General features: G+C 41.1%; 1 protein-coding gene across 2 annotated transcripts in view; it reads left to right on the top strand.

Annotated features, from left to right (window-relative positions):
- The window catches only part of itgb8 (integrin, beta 8), an 83,634-nt gene extending 67,030 nt beyond the window's left edge, over positions 1 to 16,604 (top strand). Inside the window, exons 13-14 of one of the 2 annotated variants that reach the window (XM_078421766.1) lie at positions 1,219 to 1,338; positions 10,268 to 16,604. In XM_078421766.1, the coding sequence (XP_078277892.1) occupies positions 1,219 to 1,338; positions 10,268 to 10,479 (332 nt within the window). In that variant the 3' untranslated portion in view covers positions 10,480 to 16,604. The remainder of the gene's footprint in view (positions 1 to 1,218; positions 1,339 to 10,267) is intronic. The other variant, XM_078421774.1, reaches the window with a different exon arrangement.
- Positions 16,605 to 21,895: the final 5,291 nt, after the last annotated feature.

The raw sequence follows: 21,895 nt of genomic DNA, 5'->3' as shown, positions 1-21,895 counted from the left end.
AAGCTACCCCCTACGGTCTCTGTTTCGACCCCTCCACCTGTTTGTCAGCCGCCGGTCCCTGCGCCGGTCATGGTGCGCACCCGGGCTGGTCGCCTCGTGCGCCCTCCTGTCCGTTTTGTACCTCCGGTTCTTGGGGGGGGTCCTGTGGCGGATCGGGCCACTCCTTGGGTCAGCCCCCTCGTTACGTGACGGACAGGGAGAGGGGTTAAAAGCCAGACCAAGGGAAGGCGTAGCTATTCCCTAGGAGAACTACGCTGTGGGCAGGAGCTCACAGCCTAATAAAGAATCTCACAAAACACTGCCTGGCGTCTTGCCTTTCTCTGGCCTCCGCCAGGCCACTACATAGCAAGACTTTAATATAAAATTCCAAGTGTGTCTGTAGAAGGGTCCTGACCTGATATGTCACCTATCCATGTTCTATTGAGATGCTGCCTGGCCCGCTGAGTTTTTCCAGCACTCTATATCTTCTTTTGTAAACCAGAAAATGCACTTCATTGTTTCTATACTCCAAGTGGAGTGGGGAGCATGGTAGCGCAGTGATGGAGTTTTTGCCTCACAGCACCAGAGACCCGGGTTTGATCCTGACAATGGGTACTTGTCTGTACGGAGTTTGTACATTCTCCCCATGACCTGCATGGGTGTTCTCCAAGATCTTCGGTTCCCTTCCACACTCCAAAGACGTACAGGTTTGTAGGTTAATTGGCTTGGTATAAATGTAAATTGTCCCCAGTGTGGAGGATAGCATTAATGTGCGCGCATCACTGGTCAGTGCGGACTCGGTGGGCTGAAGGGCCTGTATCTGCACTGTATCTCTCAACAAAACTAAAATAAAAGTGTGGTCTCACTAACATCATTTTCCATCCCACCCTCTTAACTAAAATGTGTTCCATCAATTTTGGTCTGTTAAGGTAAATAATGGCCAGCTGTTCAATATTATCTGGTTTATCCCATGAGTAATATTGATTATCTGTTGACGTCACTGGGACAGAATTTCAGTAGAAAGTAAACATTTCAGAAGTAAACATTTGTATATTATAACTTGTTAGATTAGGCAGTCATTCTTGGAATCACTAATGGAATTTGGAGGAACACGCTAGAGAGCTCTACCATCAATTTAATTGCTTTTGTATTCAGGTAAATGATATGGAAAACCTTAAATAGAAAACTACTAAAATCCAGTTTTGCTAATAATGTCATTATTTTATATTTCATTATTAGAATCTGAGGAAGAAATATCACAATACTGTGTTTTTCAAGCCAATGATAAATGGTTGTATAAATTTAAAATGGTAGCAGCTAACACTGAAAAAGAACTTCTTTACATATTGAAAAGTTCAGGTGAGTTTTTAAAAAAATTTGCTAAGAGCATTACTCAAGTTGAGAAGTTTTGTAATCAATTCGTAGTAGTTAATACATTTATTATATATAATTAGTCATAGAGTATTTCCTTTTAATATATTGTGTTTAGATCTGTCGATTATTTCAAATCTTGAATCAAACACCACAGAAACAAGCTCTATCGCTCAGCATATCCATACAGATCATTAAGTATCCACCTATACCAATTCCATTAACCAACACTTACCAACCTTTTATGCCTGAGTAATTTAATGCTTATCCAGATACTTTTTAAATGTTGTGTGAGTCACTGACTCCGACACCTTCTCAGGTAGTGCATTCCCGATGACACCAGAATTGGTGGGAGAGTGGACAGTGAAAAATGTTTATCTAAGGTTGTCTAGGGTGTAGATAGATCAAATGGGGAAAGTGGCCCAAGGATTGGCAAAATGAATTTAACTTGGACAAGTGTGAATTGTTACATTTTTGCAAGTCAAACAAGGACAGAACTTGCATAGTAAATGATAGCTCACTGGAGAATGTAGTAGAACAGGGAGACCAAGTACATAGTTTCCTGAAAGTGGACAGACAGACAAAGATGCGTCTTGCACCAGACATGTATTCATAGTACTCTTTTCCTGCTTTTTCCCCATCTCCATTGATTCCGTTAGTCCTAAGAGCTAAATCTAACTTTCTCTTGAAAACATCCAGTGAATTGGCCTCCACTTCTTTCTGTGGCAGAGAATTCCACAGATTCACAACTCTCTGGGTGAAGAGGTTTTTCCTCATCTCAGTCCTAAATGGCCTACCCCTTATTCTTAAACTGTGACCCCTGGTTCTGGGCTCTCCCAACATCGGGAACATTGTTCCTGCATCTAGCCTGTCCAAACCCTTAAGAATTTTATATGTTTCTATAACACTCTCTCTCATCCTTCTAAATTCCAGTGAATACAAGCCCAGTTGACCTATTCTTTCATTATATGTCAGTCCCGCCATCCCAGGAATTAACCTGGTTAGCCTACGCTGCACTCCCTCAATAACAATAATGTCCTTCCTCAAATTAGGAGAGTAAAATTGCACACGATACTCCAGGTGTGGTCTCGCCAGGGCCTGTACAACTGCAGTAGGACCTCTTTGCTCCTCAACTCAAATCCTCTCGCAATAAAGGCCAACATGTCATTAGCTTTCTTCACTGCATGCTTACGTTCAGTGACTGATGTACAAGCACACCCAGGTCTCATTGCATCTCACCTTTTCCTAATCTGACACCATTCAGATAATAATCAGCCTTCCTGTTCTTGCCACCAAACCTCACATTTATCCACATTATACTGCATCTGCCATGCATCTGCCCACGCACCCAACCTATCCAAGTCACTCTGCAGCCTCATAGCATCATCATCGAGGCATACACTGCCACCCAGCTTTGTGTCATCCGCAAACGTGGAGATGTCACATTTAATTCCCTCATCTAAATCGTTAATACATATTGTACATAACTGGCGTCCCGGCCCTGAGTCTTGCAACACCCCACTAGTCACTGCCTAGCATTCTGAAAAGGACCCGTTAATTCCTACTTTGCTTCCTGTCTGCCTACCAGTTCTATATTCATGTCAATATCCTACCCCCAATACCATGTGCTCTAGTTTTGCACACTAACCTTTTGTGTGGGAACTTGTCAAAGGCTTTTTGGAAGACCAGATACACCACATCCACTGGCTCTCCCTTATCCCTACTCTTTATGTACTGCCTCAGTGCAATCTACTATTCCCACACTACAATTGTTCCACTCTTGTACTTAAGTACGATTGTGCTTTTATAACATTTTACTGAAGTGTCTGAAAATAAAGAATTTCACTGTACATGAGGTACATGAGGCAATAAAGTACCATTGATTGGTACATTGCCTTCATCAGACAGGGCAACCAGTCAATATGCACACTACTGTACACCTGTCGAAGTTCAAGAGAATCCTCTCTGACATACTGAACCTCTGTAATCTTCTCAGGAAGTAGAGGCGTTGATGTGCTTTATTTATAATTGCATCAGTGTGGTGGGACCAGGAAAGATCTTCGGAAATATGCACACCCAGGAATTTGAAGTTTTTGACTCTCTTCAACATCGTCCCCGTTGATATGGTCCTCATCCTTCCTCTTCCAAAGTCCACAATCAGTTCATTGGTTTTACTGATATTGAGAGCCAGGTTGATGTGCTGACACCATTTGGTCAATAGGTCGATCTCACTTCTATACTCTGACTCATCACCATCTGTAATTCGTCCAACAATGGTGGTGTCTTCGGCAAACTTGAAGATGGAGTTTATACCATGTCCGGCTACACAGTCATGAGTATAGAGTGAGTGGAGCAGGGGCTGAGCATGCAGCCTTGAGGTGCTCCCGTACTGATTGTTGTGTAGGACAAAAACTGCAGATGCTAGTTTAAATCGAAGGTAGACACAAAAAGCTAGAGTAACTCAGCGGAGAGAAGGAATGGGTGACGTTTCGGGTCGAGACCCTTCTTCAGGATAGGGGGCGGGACAAAGATAGGATGTAGTAGGAGACAGGAAGACTAGTGGGAGAACTGGGAAGGGGGAGGGGATAGAGAGGGAAAGAGGAACTATCTGATGAATGAGGAAGAAGTATTTCTGCCAATTTGAACAGACTGGCCTGTGGATGAGAAAGTCAAGGATCCAATTGCAGAGGGATGCGCAGAGACCCAGTTCTGTGAGTTTGATAACCAGTTTTTTTCAATTAATCAAAAATATTTATTCAAATATTAAAATAATATCGAAACGACGATAATGGCAGCACCCAAGAAAACTGCTGCATCACCACCTTTTCTCCTGACTATCATGGCTCTCCAGTGTTCCCTGGCGAGCTGCAGACTTCCGCGGACAATCCCAGCTGGCCTTTGTTGCTCCTGCAGCAACGAAAGGGATTTGCTTGCAGTCGTTGTTGGAAGCCTCCTATTTCCGCGAGTCTTTCCGAGAGAAAGGAGGCTATGTCAGCTCCAGGTTCCAAGGCCGCAGAAGAAGGTCGAGACGGTGCAGAAAACCTCCCACACAGCACGAAAGCCAGACTGTGTGGGAGGTTTTCTGCACCGGACGCAGGTGTAAAAGTCCAAAAAGTTTATCTCCCCCTTTTGGTGCGCCACAGTTTCCTCGCAGGTTGCCAGCCACAGTAGTGGGAGCTGCGCAGTTTGTTGATAATAACACTCGCAGCCCCGAAACATGCAGAAACTTTAAAAACAAATCTCTGCAGCGTCGCAGCGATTTCACAAAGATGTTTAAATGTAACAGCTGTACCTCCTCCGAATTCCAAATGATTAAACTCACGAGTTTGTGTGTTTGGACGAGGGCTCACAATCACCGCACATCCTTGCGTAACCAACATTTCTTTGTAATCAAAAATATTTATTCTAATTTTAAAATGATATATACAATACAATAAAACCAAAACAGACCCCACCACCATAATACAAGACAAACAATAAACTCATATACAACTTTCTTTCACTCCTTGTCAAGGATGCATTCAACCCCCCGCGGTGTCCAGCGGTCCCGGAAATCCCCCAGGGTGCCCGTGGACAGCGCACAGTCCCTCTCCAACACCACCCAGGCACGGACGTAACCCCATAAAAGGGGCAGGCAGCTGGTCCTGGCAGAGCCCTCTTCCGACTGGCGACGTGACTCACAGATGGCCAGCTTGGCCAGGCCCAGGAGCAACCCAACCAGGACATCTTCGGCCCTACCCTTTCCCCTACGCACGGGGTGTCCAAAGATGAGGATGGTGGGTGAGAAATGCAGCGAGAAGGCAAGGAGCAGCCCCTTCAGATATTGGAACAGGGGCTGCAACCTCACACACTCCATATACACCAATTTGTAGGGGATGATGGTATTGAACGCATAGCTGTCGTCTATAACCAACAGCTTGACATAAGCGTTTTTATTGTCCAAGTGGTCCAGTGTGGAGTGGAGAGCCAGTGAGATCGCATCCTCCGTTGACCTGTTGTGCATTAAGCGAACTGTAATGGGTCCAGGTTCTTGTTGAGGTAGGAGTTGATATGCACCATAACCAACCTCTCAAAGCACTTCATCACCACGGACGTTAGTGCCACTGGTCGATAGTCGTTGAGGCACGTCACCTTACTCTTCTTGGGCACCGGTATTATTGATGCCCTCTTAAAACAGGTGGGAACCTCAGACCTCAATAATGAGGGGTTGAAAATGTCCGGAAAAACTCCAGCCAGTTGGTCTGCACGGGGTTTTGAGAACTCGACCAGGTATACCATCAGGTCCAGATGCTTCCCGAGGGTTCACCCCCCTGAAGGATCTTCTGAAGTCGGCCTCTGTGACTGTATGACCATCAGGGTGTATGGAGGCCCGGGAAGGCACATCAGTGTTCTCCCTATCAAAGCATGTGTAGAACACATTGAGCTCATCAGGGAGTGATACTTTGCTGTCGCCTGAGCTGCCTCCTGATTTCGCCTTGTAGGAGGTGATGGCATTCAAGGCCTGCCACAGTTGCCGAACACCCGCCCCATCCTCCAGCTTTGAGCGGAAGTGCCTTTTGGCCTTTTTGATGGCTTTGTCAAGGTCGTATCTGGACTTCTGCGTCACAAGACCTGAAAGCCCGGGATCTGGTCCTCAGAAGAATGCGGATCTCCTGGTTCATCCAAGGCTTCTGGTTAGGAAACACTCAGATGGTTTTTGTCGGAACACAGTCCTCCACACATTTCCTTATGAAGTCTGTAACAACTGTGGCAAATTCATTCAGGTCCGTTGCCGAGTCCTTGAACATTGCCCTGTCTACTGACTCCAAGAAGTCGTGTAATTGTTCCTCTGTCTCCCCAGACCTGCTCTGTGCAGTCCTCACCTCAGGGGGTGTGCTCTTCAGTTGCTGCCTGTATGCAGGAAGAAGCAGCACCGCTGGATGATCGGATTTTAGATTTTTGTTTAGATTTAGAGATACAGCGCGGAAACAGGCCCTTCGGCCCACCGGGTCCGTGCCGCCCAGCGATCCCCGCACATTAACACTATCCTACACACACAAGGGACAATTTTTACATTTTACCCAGTTAATTAACCTACATACCTGTACGTCTTTGGAGTGTGGGAGGAAACCGAAGATCTCGGAGAAAACCCACGCAGGTCACGGGGAGAACATACAAACTCCGTACAGACGGCGCCTGTAGTCGGGATCGAACCTGAGTCTCAGGCGCTGCATTCGCTGTAAGGCAGCAACTCTACCGCTGCGCCACCGTGCCATTTCCCAAAGTGAGGCTGAGGGATTGAGCAATAGACATCCTTGTTGGTCGTATAGCAGTGGCCAAAGGTGTTTGATACTCTAGTGCTGCAGGAGACATGTTGGTGGTAGTTTGGGAGTGATTTTTTCAGGTTGGCTTTGTCCCCAGCTATGGTGGTAAAGGCTTCGGGGTATGCTGGCTGGTGCTTGTTGACCACGACATGCAGCTCCTCCAATGCTGGACGGATGTCTGCCTGTGTGAGATGTAGACCACGGTCAGGATGATGGAGGTGAAGTCTCTGCTCTGTCTGAGCACCACAAAGTGTTGTCCATGTGGCAAACCCTTTCCCAGAAGCCTGCGTTCAGTCCATACGATGGATGGAGAAACCTTCAGGCTGGACGGCTGAGTCTGGGGAGCTGGAGGTGAGCCATGTCTCTGTGAAACATGCATTCCCTCAGCTCCCTTTGATAAAACAGCCTTGACCTTGCGTCCTCCACTTTATTTTCTAGTGATTGTACATTGGCTAGTAGGATGGTAGGGAGAGGGGGGTTGATAGTCCCCTGCGCTTCAGTCTGACTTGTAGTCCTGCCCGCCGGCCACGTTTCTGGATGCCATGGAGGCCTCCCCAGTGTTTCCAGGTACAGTACTTGCTGTTCCTGCGATTCTCCACCAGGTTGGGGATTCCCCTGCGATCGGGAATTCCCTTACAGTCGGCAGCTCCCTTGCTGCCGGTAGATCGCAATATCGCTAATGCACTTAAATGCATTGGCAGCTTGTCATTTACAGGACTGGTTTCTGCTGTTTCTTTTATACAGGTAAGCTGAGAACTATTATATTTGATGATTTTCGGCTGTGCTGTTGACAACATGTCACCACAGACAGGCACCATCCTTCGACTCCTTGGTCCAAATGTTTGTAAATGAGTTTGGTTAGGATTATGGTGTTGAAAGATGAGTTGGAGTTAATAAATAAAAGTTTGACGTAGGTGCCCTTGTTATCTAGGTGTTCCAGGGGTGCGTGTAGTCCCAGGGAGAATGGTATTTGCAGTGTAGTTGAACTGCAGTGGATCAAGGCTCTTTGGGAGGCTAGAGTTGATGGCCTCTTGAAGCACTTCATGATGATGAATGCTAGTGCCACTGGCTGGTACTGATTAAGGCACACTACCTTGTTTTTCTTTAGCACTGGGATGATAGTGGTCTTCCTAAAGCAGGCACAGCTTCCCAGGGCAGCACGGTGGCGTAGTGAGTGTGGCACAGTGGCGTAGCAGTAGAGCTACTGCCTTACAGCGCCAGACACCCAGGTTCGATTCTGACTATGGGGGCTGTCTGTATGGAGTTTGTACGTTCCCTCTGTGACCTGTGTGGGTTTTCTTCAAGATCTTCAGTTTTCTCCAACACTCCAAAGACATACAGGGTTGAAGGTGAATTGGCTTGGTATAATTGTAAAATTGTCCATAGTGTGTGCAGGGTAGTGTTAATGTTCGGGGATCGCTGGTCGGTGCAGATTCAGTGGGTCGAAGAGCCTGTTTCCATGCTGTATCTCTGAACTAAACTAAACTAAAGCAGGTGGGAACCTCAGATTTGTGTGAGAAGAGTTTAAAGATGTCTGCAAATATACCTACTAGCTGGTCCATGTATGTTCTGAGGACACAGCCAGGGATTGGATCTAGTCAGGTTACTTTCTGTGGGTTCATTCTTAGGAAGGCCGATCTGATGTTTGTGATGGTGGCCTAGGGTACAGGTGCATCTTAGGCTGTCAGGGCAAGTGACTTAATTCTTTCATTTCACAGCCTGGATCGTACTACATATCCAACATAGACTCGAAGCTCGTGTCTATACCTCTATCTCTCCTGTAATACCTGTACCCTGGTACATTAAGCTGCCAGTCCTGTCCCTCTCTTAGCCATGTTTCAGTAACAGCTACAATGTCCCAGTGACATGTACCGATCAATGCCTTGAGTTCATCCGCCTTTTTCATCAGGCCTCTTGTATTAAAATAAATGCAATTTAACCCACAGTCCATCCTCACTCCCTGCTGTGCTCCTGTCTATTGTAGCCACTGAACTTTATTTCATCACCTTCCATACCAACCTCCAGCCTCTCACCTGCTTTAGTCCTGCATTGGATCTCCCCAAATATCTGTTTGAAGGGGATGATCCTGAAGTCATCCAGCTGCAGCTCCAGTCCCCTAATATGGTCTGTAAGGAACTGCATCTAGACACAATTCCCACTGGTGTAGGGGATGGGTAAACCAGTAGTTTCCCTGTCTTCCTACATCCTGCAGGAGGAACATTGCACCATTCCACCAGCTATCACTACTGCACTAAAAAAAAGAAACAGCGGACGATACCTTAACCTTCTTTCTCGCTTTGCTCAGCCTTCTCACCAAAGGCTCTTGAGCCAAAGCTCATACTGAGCCTCCACACAGCCCTTCACCTCCACATAGCCTCTCTCCCAACACAGTCACCCATTTAATGCTGGGATGAGCAGGAACTTCTTCTCATAGTATGCTGAATCCTTAGAGTTGTCTCGCAGAGCGGATCGTGGAAGATACACCATTTAAAAAGGGGGTATAAATATTTTTCAAAGATCGGGTACTTGGGGGGTGTGGGGAACTGGCATGCTGGAGGAGGTGAGGCCTGGGGTAGATTAGCCATGATCATATTTAATGCTGGTGAGTGTTGTGGGGCTGAATGGCCCCTTCTGCTATTCTGCTTCAGTTCTGCTTTTATTTTCTTAAGTTTCTATGTTCTGAGCGTGAAATAATATAATCTTCTTGCATAATTAATATTTTTGTTAAAATAATTTCCATGAGAATCATTCATAATGATTTTATTAATGCTGAACTCCAATTAATTCTCTAGGCTAGTTTGACTTTGTGTCCATTTGAAAAACAAAGTGCTGGTAAATGGGATTAGTGCAGATGGATAACTAACAGGCAGCATTTAAATCGTGGGCTGAAGGGCCTGTTTCTCTGCTGTATTACTTTATGGCATGTGTGTTCAAAATTTATCTCTGAAATGAAGATAGTAAAGCTTGCCATCAGATGTGCAAAGTTGTTGAATTACCATAATGTAGTATGATCGCCCTAAAGGACTGCTATAAATGTACTATTATTAGAGCCTTAGATTATACGCAAATTAATTTTAGAAATAGCAATTGGATTCCACAACAGAACGTCAATTTATCAAACTTGATTCATGTTTTCATTCACTCACTAATGTCATTGTCCTTTTCAAGTGCTTGGAAACCAATTCTATCCCCTTAATTAGGCCTTTCTCAATGGCATGACAACACTGGGAAAGCACTCCACATGAAAACTGGTGTATGTAAAAACAATTTGATTAAACTAAAGAGGAACTACAGACTGGTACTGTTGGTCTGAAATCATATGTTGTCCAGAAAAATTACAGTGTAGAAACCCAGAGCAATCTGTGAACACACAGCAACAGAAGTTGTATTCTGAAGACCAAGTTTGTTTTTTTATTTATATTTCAATGAGTTTACGCCTGAAATATTAGTGATTTATTATGTTTAGAATTCAGTATAAATTAATGTAGATCACGTTGTATGTTTATGAGCACCTAATCACAGTAATTCCACGAAATGTGAAGTGAAATTTAAGTGTGAAACACTTCTGTTTGCAGATCTGTGTCCGGATACTAAATTATATTATTATTTTCCAGAATATTATTCGAGGCACAAGATTCTTGCAACATTTCTTGTCTTCTCTGCTGGTACAGTTATCACAGGACTAATCATTGTGATGGTGTTCAGACAGATAATGATTCACTGGAACACAAACGAACCAACTCACCCTGGAAACAATTGCAAAGTCTCTGCTCCACAAAAGGTAGAATTAATAGGTTATAGATTTAAAAGTAGCCAGAAAGTTTAATGCTTACATTGTTTCTGGTAATTCATCATGATGGAAATATACTGACATAGACTACTGAGGTTAAACATTTATTTTCCTTTGTCATGGAAGAATTCTGTTAGTGATAGTTGGCTAAATACTACAGCTTACAAGCAGGGTGAACCAGAAGACCTTCATATGTACATCGACAAAATGCAAGTAATTGAGAACGTTGAATTGTAATAGAACTCATGCAGGAACTCAAACTGTTTCAAAGGCATCAGATTAAATGAGCAGATCACAAGAATGGGGAGGGCAAAACTCATTCCTTTTGAGCTCACCCACTCAGAAATACTGCACAGTCCCTTTCCTCTGATTTTATCCATCTTGAGGATTCTGCCAAACATCACTAAATAAGGAAATCCACTCTGTGATGAAATTGCCATTGGCTGCCAATGAAATAAGGCAAAAGAATTAGAAAATATATTTGAGTAGAGTGTAAAATGGGTTGCTGATTCATAACCAATTGTTTTGAGCTACAGTCCAAAGTAAATTTCAGTCCGAGGTGTTGATTGCTGTACATTAACAAAACTATCTAATATGAACCTCTTTGTATTTAAAACCTGCACTTGTTCATCCAAATACTGCAACTTAATGTTAAGTCATGTTCCTTATTTTTCTTTTTTACACTATTAACAGTCTGCCTCAGTCACCTTTTATTAAGACGGAATGTCTTGACTTGTTCCAGTCTTTTATAATTCTGACCCATGAAATAGAATTTTCTCTGAGCGAACTGCTTCTAAGTAGCTGGATATTGGGTGTAACATGTTATAATTACTAGATAGGTTTTAGTCTTTCAGATACTACTTTATGTCATAATTGGCATTCTTCTGATATAACAATAAGGTCATATTAGCTATATTTATTTCAGTATCAATCTAACTGAAACAAAATGTAAATTAAATTATTAGGACTGACCGCTTGAGATCTATCCTATAATTTGGCAAAGATTTAGCATTTTATGAAAATATTTTATTTGATAATCTGCTGTATTATATAACTATGATTATTGGAACCATCAATCTCTGTGCAATATAATATTTGTAAGCAAATTACTGGAAATAATAGCAATATTATTATAATTTCAATTATTACCACTGGAAAATAAAGTATAGCATTACAAAAGCATCACCAATACAAAATTGGTTCTAAATAGGGTATGTGAAAATAATTTACATAAAATCAAATACTGTGATAGTTCATTGTCTCCTCAACAATGACATTCATGTACTGTCAGTTATAGAATTTTCATCATTAATATCCATATTTATCTTTGGATTATTATTTATGTTTTCAAAATATTGAAATTGTGACTATTTTCAATAAGTATAGTCAAATACATATTGATTACCTGAAGTACACTGGGGATCAACAATAATTTGCTAAAATAATCATGTAAACCTTAACACCAGTGGCGTGGTTGCTGATTAAACTGCAACTAGCATTTTCTTGGCTCTTCGACCAAAGTTACAGTAAGCATTTCACAAAATGCTATGAAGTTTCATCCCCAATATATTTAAATATCTTTTGTATCTCTCAACATTTTTAGAAAAGTCTATATTGTAGCAGAATTAGCTAAGTATTTTCACTATCAATTAACATGGAGCAATATCGTCCCATTAGCAATATCTTCCGGTGATGGAACTATCAACCGTAAAAGATGATTATAATTTAATCTTATGGACTGGAAATTATAGCACCTGATATTATCACCAGAAGTTTACCTATTTGTTTAAAAAAATAACTTTGGCCAGCTGCTTTCTACCTTAGTGTGTTTGTAGCAATTTGATTTCAAAGCTTGCATTTTGTTTGAAGTTGGAATCAACAGTCTCTCCCAGCATAGAAAATGAAGATTATGCACAGATTTCTAGTATCTGCAATTACATGACAATCTATCATGTTTTCATTTTAATGAAAACATCTCTTGTTCACTATCTGTATATATATATGAGAGTTACAGATAGTGAACAAGTGATGTTTTCATTAAAATGGAAACATGATAGACTGTCGTGGAACATGATGTGTGTGTGTGTGTATGGGTATATATATATATATATACATACACATACACACACACACACACACACACACACACACACACACACACACACACACACACACACACACACACACACACACACACACACACACATATATACAAATCCTAACTAAAATCTCCAATTATTTGTCATGTATGTCACTTCATTCAAAAAAAAGGACTGATGTTAACGATCAACAACAGTTGCAGAAAACATTGTTGTGGATCATGTGTCGTTTTATAAACCCTATTTTGATTTGATTTTTCGTTAAGTACTATATAATTGCTCTTAAAGAAATCTTTCGATACTGTTTATATGACTTGATACTTAGAAGTGCCCTTTAATTCTGAGGCTCTGACCTCTGATCCTGGACTCTCCAACCAGTGGAAACATACTTTCCACATCCACTCTATGCCTTTCATTATCCAGTAAGTTTCTATGAGATCCCCCCTCAACCTAAACTCCAGTGAGTAGAGACCCAGTGCTGTCAAGCGCTCATCATATGCTAACCCACTCATTCCTGGAATCATTCTTGTAAACCTCCTCTGCATCCTCTCCAGAGTCAGCACACCCTTCCTCAGATATGGGGCCCAAATTTGCTCACAATACTCCAAATGTGGCCTGACAAACATCGTATAGAGCCTCAGCATTATATCTCTGTTTTTGTATTCCAGTCCTCTTGATATAAATGCTAACATTGAATTTGCCTTCCTGACTACCGATTTGACTTGTAAATTAACTTTTTGGGAGTCCTGCACCAGCACTCCCAAGTCCCATTGCACCTCTGATTTCTGAATTCTCTCTCCATTGAGAAAATAATCTACGCCTTTATTTTTATTACCAAAATGCATGACTCCTCACTGTGCTGCACTGAATTTCATCTGCTACTTCTCTGCCACTCTCCTAACCTGTCCAAGTCCTTCTGTAGAGACCTTGATTCCTCTACACTGCCTGTCCCTCCACCTATCTTAGCATCATCTGCAAACTTGGCCACAAAGCCTTCAATCCCCTTATCCAAATCATTAATATACAACGTGAAGCGGCGTGGCCCCACCACCGACTCATGCAGAACTCCACTAGGCACTGCCAGCCAACCTAAAAAAGCATGTTTTATTGCAATTCTTTGGCTTCTGCCACCCAGCTAACCTGCTATCCATGCTGGTATCTTCCCTTTATAACCATGGGCTCGCATCTTCCCGAGCAGTCTGACGTGCGGCACCTTATCAAAGGCCATCTGGAAATCTAGGTAAACAACATCTACAACCTCCCCTCTGTCTATCCTGCTATTAACTTCCTCAAAGAACTCCAGCAGATTCGCCAGGCAAGTTCTTCCCTTCGCAAAACCATGCTGACTTTGGCCTATTTTATCATGAACTTCTAAGTACTGCGTAACTTTTTTTATCATGAACTAAGTACTGCGTAACCTCATCCTTTATAATTGACTCCAAAATCTTACCAACCACTGAAGTCAGGCAAACCGGCCTATGGTTTCCATTCTTTTGCTTTGGTCCCTTTCTGTAAAGTGGGGTGATATTTGCAATATTATAGCATAAAATATATTTGATTGGCAATATGCCCTTACCCATATATTTATGTACATACATTTGACATTCATTCCTTCCAATCAGAGTAAACTCTTGTTCTTTGAAACTGTGAATCACTTTATGATGCACTGGAAGCATTATGTTTATAAAATAGACATAAAATCAACAAAAAACATGTATAATTTAACATAGATTCATTACATTTTACTGTCAAAACCAAGAATAGCTTTAAAGAAGCAATTGATTAACTGTTTCTATTTATTGTAACATGGGAAGATCTCTGCTAAGTGGATTGATCTCGTTCTCCAAATAGTTCCAGCATTTTGTGGCATAATATTGTCCATTTAAATATAATACTAGAACATAATAGTAGAGAAGCATTTGGGTCAAATTACATTTTATACTGCATTATTTTAGTAAGGTTATCAAAAAAACATTAGCAGTTAAGTGTCATTAAAATAATGTGTTGAGGAATGTCAGATGATGATTTATATGTTTGTTCTCTAACAATACAAAGAATAGTATCCGCAGTTTAATTCTCATATATTTGGTACTCTTACTTATACCAATGTCATTATTATCCTGAGGTTATTGGTGCAAGTGACATTATTTCCCTGTAAATACAAGAAAAACATTTCATGACATTCTTGTAGCTAAATTACCAATCTGACAATAGTGTTAAATCAAAATTACTTTGTTAGAGCTCTGCGGTTTAAACATTGGTCTTTCCCGTATCAACACATTCCCCATTCCTCGGTAGACAAAAATCCCAGACTTTTCATTTTCTCAACCATGTCATAATCTTTCACATTTCTAAAAAGTGCAATGATACTACTGATTTCATTGAAATGGTACACTGAATGGTATGACTGAAAAAGATATAAGTCAACTTTTATTTCAACAACATAGCACATCCTGCAATAATATTAACAAATTATTTCACAGCAATTCATCTAATGTACAAGAGTAACACTGTGCACTTCAGAAAATAATATAATCAGCAGTTGATGGAACTGGTTTGATTTCTCACATGAACTACAGAAAGATTAGCTGTAGAATGTCAATATATAATTCTAAAAGACTCTAAATTTGCACTAACAATTAATAGAACATTTCATATTTATTATAAATTCTGATTAGAAAAGAATTGATCATTTAATAAGTGACTTATAATAATTTATTTTGATTTTGTATAGGAGATTATCTTTTAGGTTTACAGTTGGTGCCTGTCAAAAGTTATATGCTTAAATAATCCATGCCAATAGTTAACAAATGTTAATAAGTTGTTTAAGCATATTATTGCCAATGGTTTATTCCTGTTGTCTGACATATTGAAGATGCATTTATGCCCTAAATTGCTGCTAATTATTCTGTCTGTGCTACAAATGGCTGCTTTCCTATAAATCTTAGATCGAAAACTTGAATGTGGAATTGGGTAAAATTTGACCAGTTAATGATGTTTCATTGTTCAAACATAATAAGATAAACAACATCAAGAATAATTGTCTTAAATAAGTTACTCCTGAAAAAAGAGTAATGCAAATCCAAACATGCAATCTAGTTGCTTCAACGGGCTCTCCAATTATCTTAAATATTCACACTACATCAGTGCCATCTCATCTGTACCTAAAGGAATCTATTTGCCAAGATATTCAATCCTAGCACGCTGAATAAGAGTACACAATTGAATTTCTATGAAAATCAGTGAAGAAAATCATGGAGTTACTATAGGGGCGATGAAGTTGAGAATTGTCCTTCTGGGTGTTTCATGTATCTGATATGCTCTAGATACTCAAACATATGCAATGATTATAAAGCATGCCCAGGGTGAAATATCTGTATTGTTCTTATGCTGACATTGCTCGGTGAGGCACAAACTACCAATTACATTACATGCAAGGCCTACTTTGGCATTACATAAATAGGACTGCCAGATCAGTCCCATACTATCAAGTCTCACACTGGATACCTACCTCAGGTAAGTTTTCAAGTTAAATGCTTACCACCAATGGAGATTTTGGGGTGAAAATGTTATCCTTATGTTTGCACTTCATCGTTACCCAAAAACTCCTCCTGCTCATCATGTGCCCTAACTTTTCCAAAATATGCACAATACCAAATACTGAGGGCCCCAACCAAAAAAACATGTATTTTGTTCCTGAAGCTTTGACATTCATTTCACAGGAATATGATAGATTCATTTCCATGTGGTAATGATACCTGGACTGAGAAAATTAGAATCTGAAAACCACTTTCTTAAATAAGCATTATAGGCTAATACTCAACTGGAATACTGCAAATAATTGCAGACTTTGAATAAACCAATCTGGTTGCTTAAACAACAAGACTAGCACTGAATGTTGACATTTTTTGTTGCTTTTTGCATATTTGTGATATTGTTCCTTTATATTTTCTGTATTACTATATCTTATGGTACTAAATAGCTGTGATTATTTTTTAAATAAAAATAGAATAATCATTAATATTGTGATGTTTTTCTTTCTAAATATGCTCTTGTAACTTAACCCAATAAAATCATGCCTTTTGTAAATGTATATCATCTTCCCAAAGGTTCTGTTAAATAAAATGTCATTTATTGCCTGGACAACAAACAAGTATGTTTTAACTACATTGCTTATCTGGAGAAAACGTCATTACTGATGAAAGAGTTTAGTTTAGAGATACACCAAGTCAGGATCGAACCTGGGTTCCCGGCGCTGCAAATGCTGTAAGGCAGCAACTATTACATAGTGCCACCGTGCCGCCCTAAATACCCACCCGCTCAGCACAGTTGCCTTTTCTCAGGAACCTGTGAACACGGCCCACCGGGATCTGCAGTCCGGCTCGGGACGAGCGAGATTTCGGCCTGGTCCAAGCTTTGCCACCAGTTTTCCCTCATCCAGATATTTCGATAAACTTCCACACACAAAGAGGTCGAGTCATCCATTTCTAGGTTGCGTAATTCTATGATGATTTATATAATGTGCTGTAAGTGGATGCCTGAACCTGTTTATCACTGCACATTTCATAAAAATATCTCACTGACAAATTTCCTATTACCTGAGGTCATCGCACTTCCTCTTGGAGACCTTGTACGCCCTTTCACCTGCGTGCCTGGAGATTGGGAGATACCTCATTGATATCCACCTCCCTGATTACGAAAAGACTTTGCGTGCCATGATAATGGATACAATCAACTATCAAAAGACAATCAACTATCAATCTTAAAGTGATTGTGAAAGTGAAAGTGAAGTGAAAGTGAACAAGCACATGCAAGGCTTCCTCCTCCCAAGATTTGTCAGAATGGGAGTGGGATGGAGAATGGAAGTGGCAGGTAGCAGAAAGCTTGGGTTGCCTGTTGTACTTTGTGGTCCGGTATCTGTTATACCGTTGTTATGACTCTGGACTGACCACAAGTACATGTGTTTAAAGGTTTGAAAGCTGGAGCTTAAATCCAGGCTGTTTATTTCACGGCCACCTGGAACCAGAGTGCCCGCCAAGATCACGGTATTCTCATATATACATGTTGCTACAAGGGCAACAAAGTAGTCCTTGTGATACAACAAAGTAGTCCTTGCAATATCACAACATTGCCCGGTGAGTAAATGCAGATCCTCCTTAAAGCAATCACCGGATTTGAATCTAGTTTCCTCAGTGCAGAAAGGGCCACATTGTAAGTAGCAAATGTAAAACAATGAATCAGCAGAAGTCTACATGAATAGCTGCTTCATCTGAAAGGACCATTTGTCATAAGGTCATAAGTGATAGTAGCAGAATTAGACCATTCGGCCCATCAAGTCTGTCCACCTTTCAATCATGGCACATCTATCTCTCCCTCCTAAACCCAGTGTCCTGCCTTCTCCCCATAACCCCTGACAACTGTATTAATCAAAAATCTATCTATCTCTGCCTTAAAAACATCCCTGAATATTTGTGTCCCTGAATGATGAAAGGGGAAGTGGTGCAAGAGCAGGTGTTGCATCGTTACACTGGAGAGGATGCAGAGGAGAGTGACCAGGAGGTTGCCTGGGGAGAAATAATCCAGTTACGAAGGAAGACTGGATAGGATTGTTTACCTGAGAGCAGAGGAGGCTATGGACCAAGTGATGATGGACATTGGCATGGTGGGCCTCCTTATGTGCTTTGTGAAACTAAAATTTTTTGAATCCAAATATAGACCGAGTTCAATGTAAAATTGAGCAACACATGCTGGCTGGTGTGGGCAGGTTGGACCAAAGGGCCATGCATCTAAGACTACTCCAACGGTATCGTGCAGGTTTCTTACTAACATGTCCTGAACGTGTCACATAATCTCCATCGGCATTATGTGCCGGTCGTTCCTCCTCTTCATATGTGGTCTCAGTGCTGTTGCTGTCTGGAGTGACGCAGTGGGGACCAAAGCCTGGTTTCTCCAGTGGAGGAACATCTCTCAACTACATTCGATTCCGTCTTAATCTGTTTCCATTTGGCATTTCAATGATGTAAGATCTTGATTGGCGTTCCTCACAGATCGTTCTCACTTCTGCTGGTATCCAGACATGAGTTGCTTGATCCAGAACCCAGACCTTCTGTCCAATGTGTAATGGTTTCAAGTCTTGTCTCTTGACCGAATTGTCACACTGCGCCTTCATATACTGCTTGCTCTCTTCAAGTCGCTCAAAGTTCCTCTGCCCTTGGTATGCCATGTTCGTGTCAAGGTTAGTGGGTAGAGGTGTCCAAATCTGTCTTCCAAACATCATCTCTGCTGGTGACGGTAACTTGAAATCAATCGGCATAGTACACAAATTGAGTAAAGCTGCTGCTACACTCTGTTCCGTTTTCAAGGACTTCTTGATGACGGATTTCACCGTTCGTACCATTCTCTCAACCAGTCCATTCGACTGAGGGTACCTAGGTGAGGATGCCATATGGGTGATTCCCCATTGCCTGCACATGGACTTGAAAGGTTCTCCAACAAATTGTGGACCATTGTCGGAGATGATTTCCGTCGGCGCCCCTAGGAGGCCAAATGTTGCAGTCACCATATTAGCAACCATAGCAGTCGTGGTGCTTGTCAGCTTATACACCACCGGAAACTTGGAATGGTAATCTACCATGACAAGATATTGTATATTGTCAAGTTCAAAAATATCCATTGCTATTTTGGTCCAAGGTGTGACTGGTATCTCATGTGGTATGAGTGTCTACCTCGTTTGCTCTGGCATGTGCATCTGGCACATCTGGGCCAATAGACCATTTGTCTTGCCAGAAGTCTCGTCTTTTCTTTTTTTATTAATTTATTTATTTATTTGAAAAGCATATGTACAGATAGAAATAAAAGACAAATTTGTTATAAAATTCTTACATAGCTTCAATTTTAAAATTTTTAAAGAGAGAAAATAAAAATAAAGATGAATTAAAAAAAACAATTAAAAAAAACTATAAACTATTGAGAAGAGAGAATAAAAAAAGAGTTATAACTATAAAAATTAAAGGGGGTAGATCCGGGAGACAATAACCACAGTTGTACATCCAACCCTAAACTCAAGTTTCAACTTTTAATTTTAAATTTTTATTTTAGTCCTGTGTCAAACCCATTTACTTTTCTAAAAATTCAATAAATGGAGACCATATTTTAAAAAATAAATCAGGTTTGTCAATTAAGGCAAATCTTATTTTTTCCAAATGCAAGGTCTCTGTCATTTCCGTAATCCACATTTTAATTGTGGGGGTTATTGGTTTTTTCCAAAATTTAAGTATTAATTTTTTCGCAAGTTACGAAGATATGAGTTAAATTAGCTTCTTGAAATTGACATTTATCACAAATAGGAGAGATACTAGGAAAAAATCCTATTTAATTTTGTCTTCGAATAATGTAGTCTATGTATTATTTTAAATTGTATTAAGGAATGTCTAGTATTTAATGAACATTGGTGGATATGTTGTAAACTTTCATCCCATATATCTTGCATTATGAGTTGGTTCAATTCGTCCTCCCATGCTTGTCTATATGATTCTGATGACGGACTATCAGTATCTAGGAGAGTATTATAAATAAAGGATATTAATTTATTTGAATTATAATGTCGTTTCAGGCATTCATCAAGAGTTTCTGGACCTGTAAATTTATATTATTGCATGTGTAATTTTACATAATCTCTAAGTTGTAAATATCTAAAATAATTATTAACATGTAATCCGTACTTCTGCTGTAAATCCTGAAAAGAAAGAAAAGTTCCGTTATGATAAAGATCTCCCACCATTTTAATTCCATGACTTTTCCATTCAGCAAATCCTCTATCTAAGACAGACGGTTTAAAAGAAGGGTTATTCGCAATAGGGAGGAAAGAGGATAATTTACTCAGTTTTAAAGTAAGTTTTAATTGTTTCCAGGTACGGATAACACTATGTATAATCGGATTACCTCCATATGTTTTTTTGTTTAAATTTATTGGAGCTAAGAGGATCGCACCAATATCAAATGGTAAACAATCCTCTTTCTCCATCTTTAACCAATCCGGTTGTTGATCAGTGTCATTCAACCAGAAGGTTATATTTTGATGCAGGAAATCCTGTCTCATCGACTCAGGAATGATTACTTGCCTTCCTTTGAACGTGGCCCCATTTGACAAGCCCAATTCATCTTGAAAAGGCTAATAGGTCCGCAGGTCAACAGGTATCTCCTGTATGGTCTCCGGCCATCCGGAATAAATATACTGCATAACCATATGCAGTATAGGGTCATGACAGGTTTCTGTCTGCAGCTCCTCCTTTTTGTTTGCCGAAGTGTATCAGATCTATGTCTAGTGTGTCTTTGACGTCGTCGAAGAAGATGCTCTCAACATGCACGTCAAGATCTATGCTCTCTGTCTTCTGCGGATTGGGCAGTCTGCTGAGAGTGTCAGCAACGATCATCCCTGCCCCAGGTCTGTGCTGTATGGTGAAGATGTATCCTTGCACCTTGATGAGCATCCGCTGCAGTCAGGGTGGGGCACTCACTTGTGAGTGGTTTTCTGCAGATAGTGACAAGAGGCTTGTGATCTGTCAGCACTTTAAAATCTCGCCCAAGTAGGTATGTATGAAACCTTGTGATTCCAAAGACTAAGGCAAGAGTCTCGCGTTGAATATTGGAGTAGTTGGACTGGCCTGAAGACAGAGCTTGCGAAGCGTATGCAATGGGCCGTCCTTCCTGTGAAAGGCAAGCTCCCACTCCTTTCATTGACGCATCTACCTCAAGCGTAACAGGAGCTTAGTACTGGAGCGATAGTACTGGAGTACAGATTCCTCCTGTATGCTGCTCTTCAGGTTACGGAACGCCATCTGGTGGTCTTCTTGCCACAAGAATGGGACATCTTTCTTTAGTAGATCCCTCTGATGGCGACCTGGGCAGCATAGTTTGGGATGTCGGGCGATAAAAAATTCATCATCCCCAGGAACCGTTGTAGATCTTCCTTGTCTTGTGGTGTTGGCATCATGTGAATGTCCTTCACCTTACAAAGATCTGGTCTGATGCCTGTGTCTGAATAGATTATCCCAAAGAAGTTGATGGACTTAGCCTTTACTATGCACTTTGCACTGTTGAAAGCTAGTCCTTCCCGGGACGCTGTCTCCAACAGCTTCTTCAGATTACAATTATGTTCTTGTCCTGTGGATCCCACTACGACAATATCATCTGAAAAGCAGATGCATCCAAGAACCTGCTCTATGATTGTGTCCATACGTTGCTGGAATATATTCTGGCTCACCGACAAACCAAAAAGTAACCTTCTGTAGCAATGCCTGCCAAAAGGTGTCCGGAACGTGGTAAGTACCTGGCTTGCCTCATCAAGTCAGACA

The sequence above is a fragment of the Rhinoraja longicauda genome, chromosome 2 (genome assembly GCF_053455715.1).
Source record: "Rhinoraja longicauda isolate Sanriku21f chromosome 2, sRhiLon1.1, whole genome shotgun sequence".
NCBI classification, from domain to species: Eukaryota; Metazoa; Chordata; class Chondrichthyes; order Rajiformes; family Arhynchobatidae; genus Rhinoraja; species Rhinoraja longicauda.
Note: the sequence above shows the minus strand (reverse complement) of the source record. Positions and strands in the feature narration are given on the sequence as shown.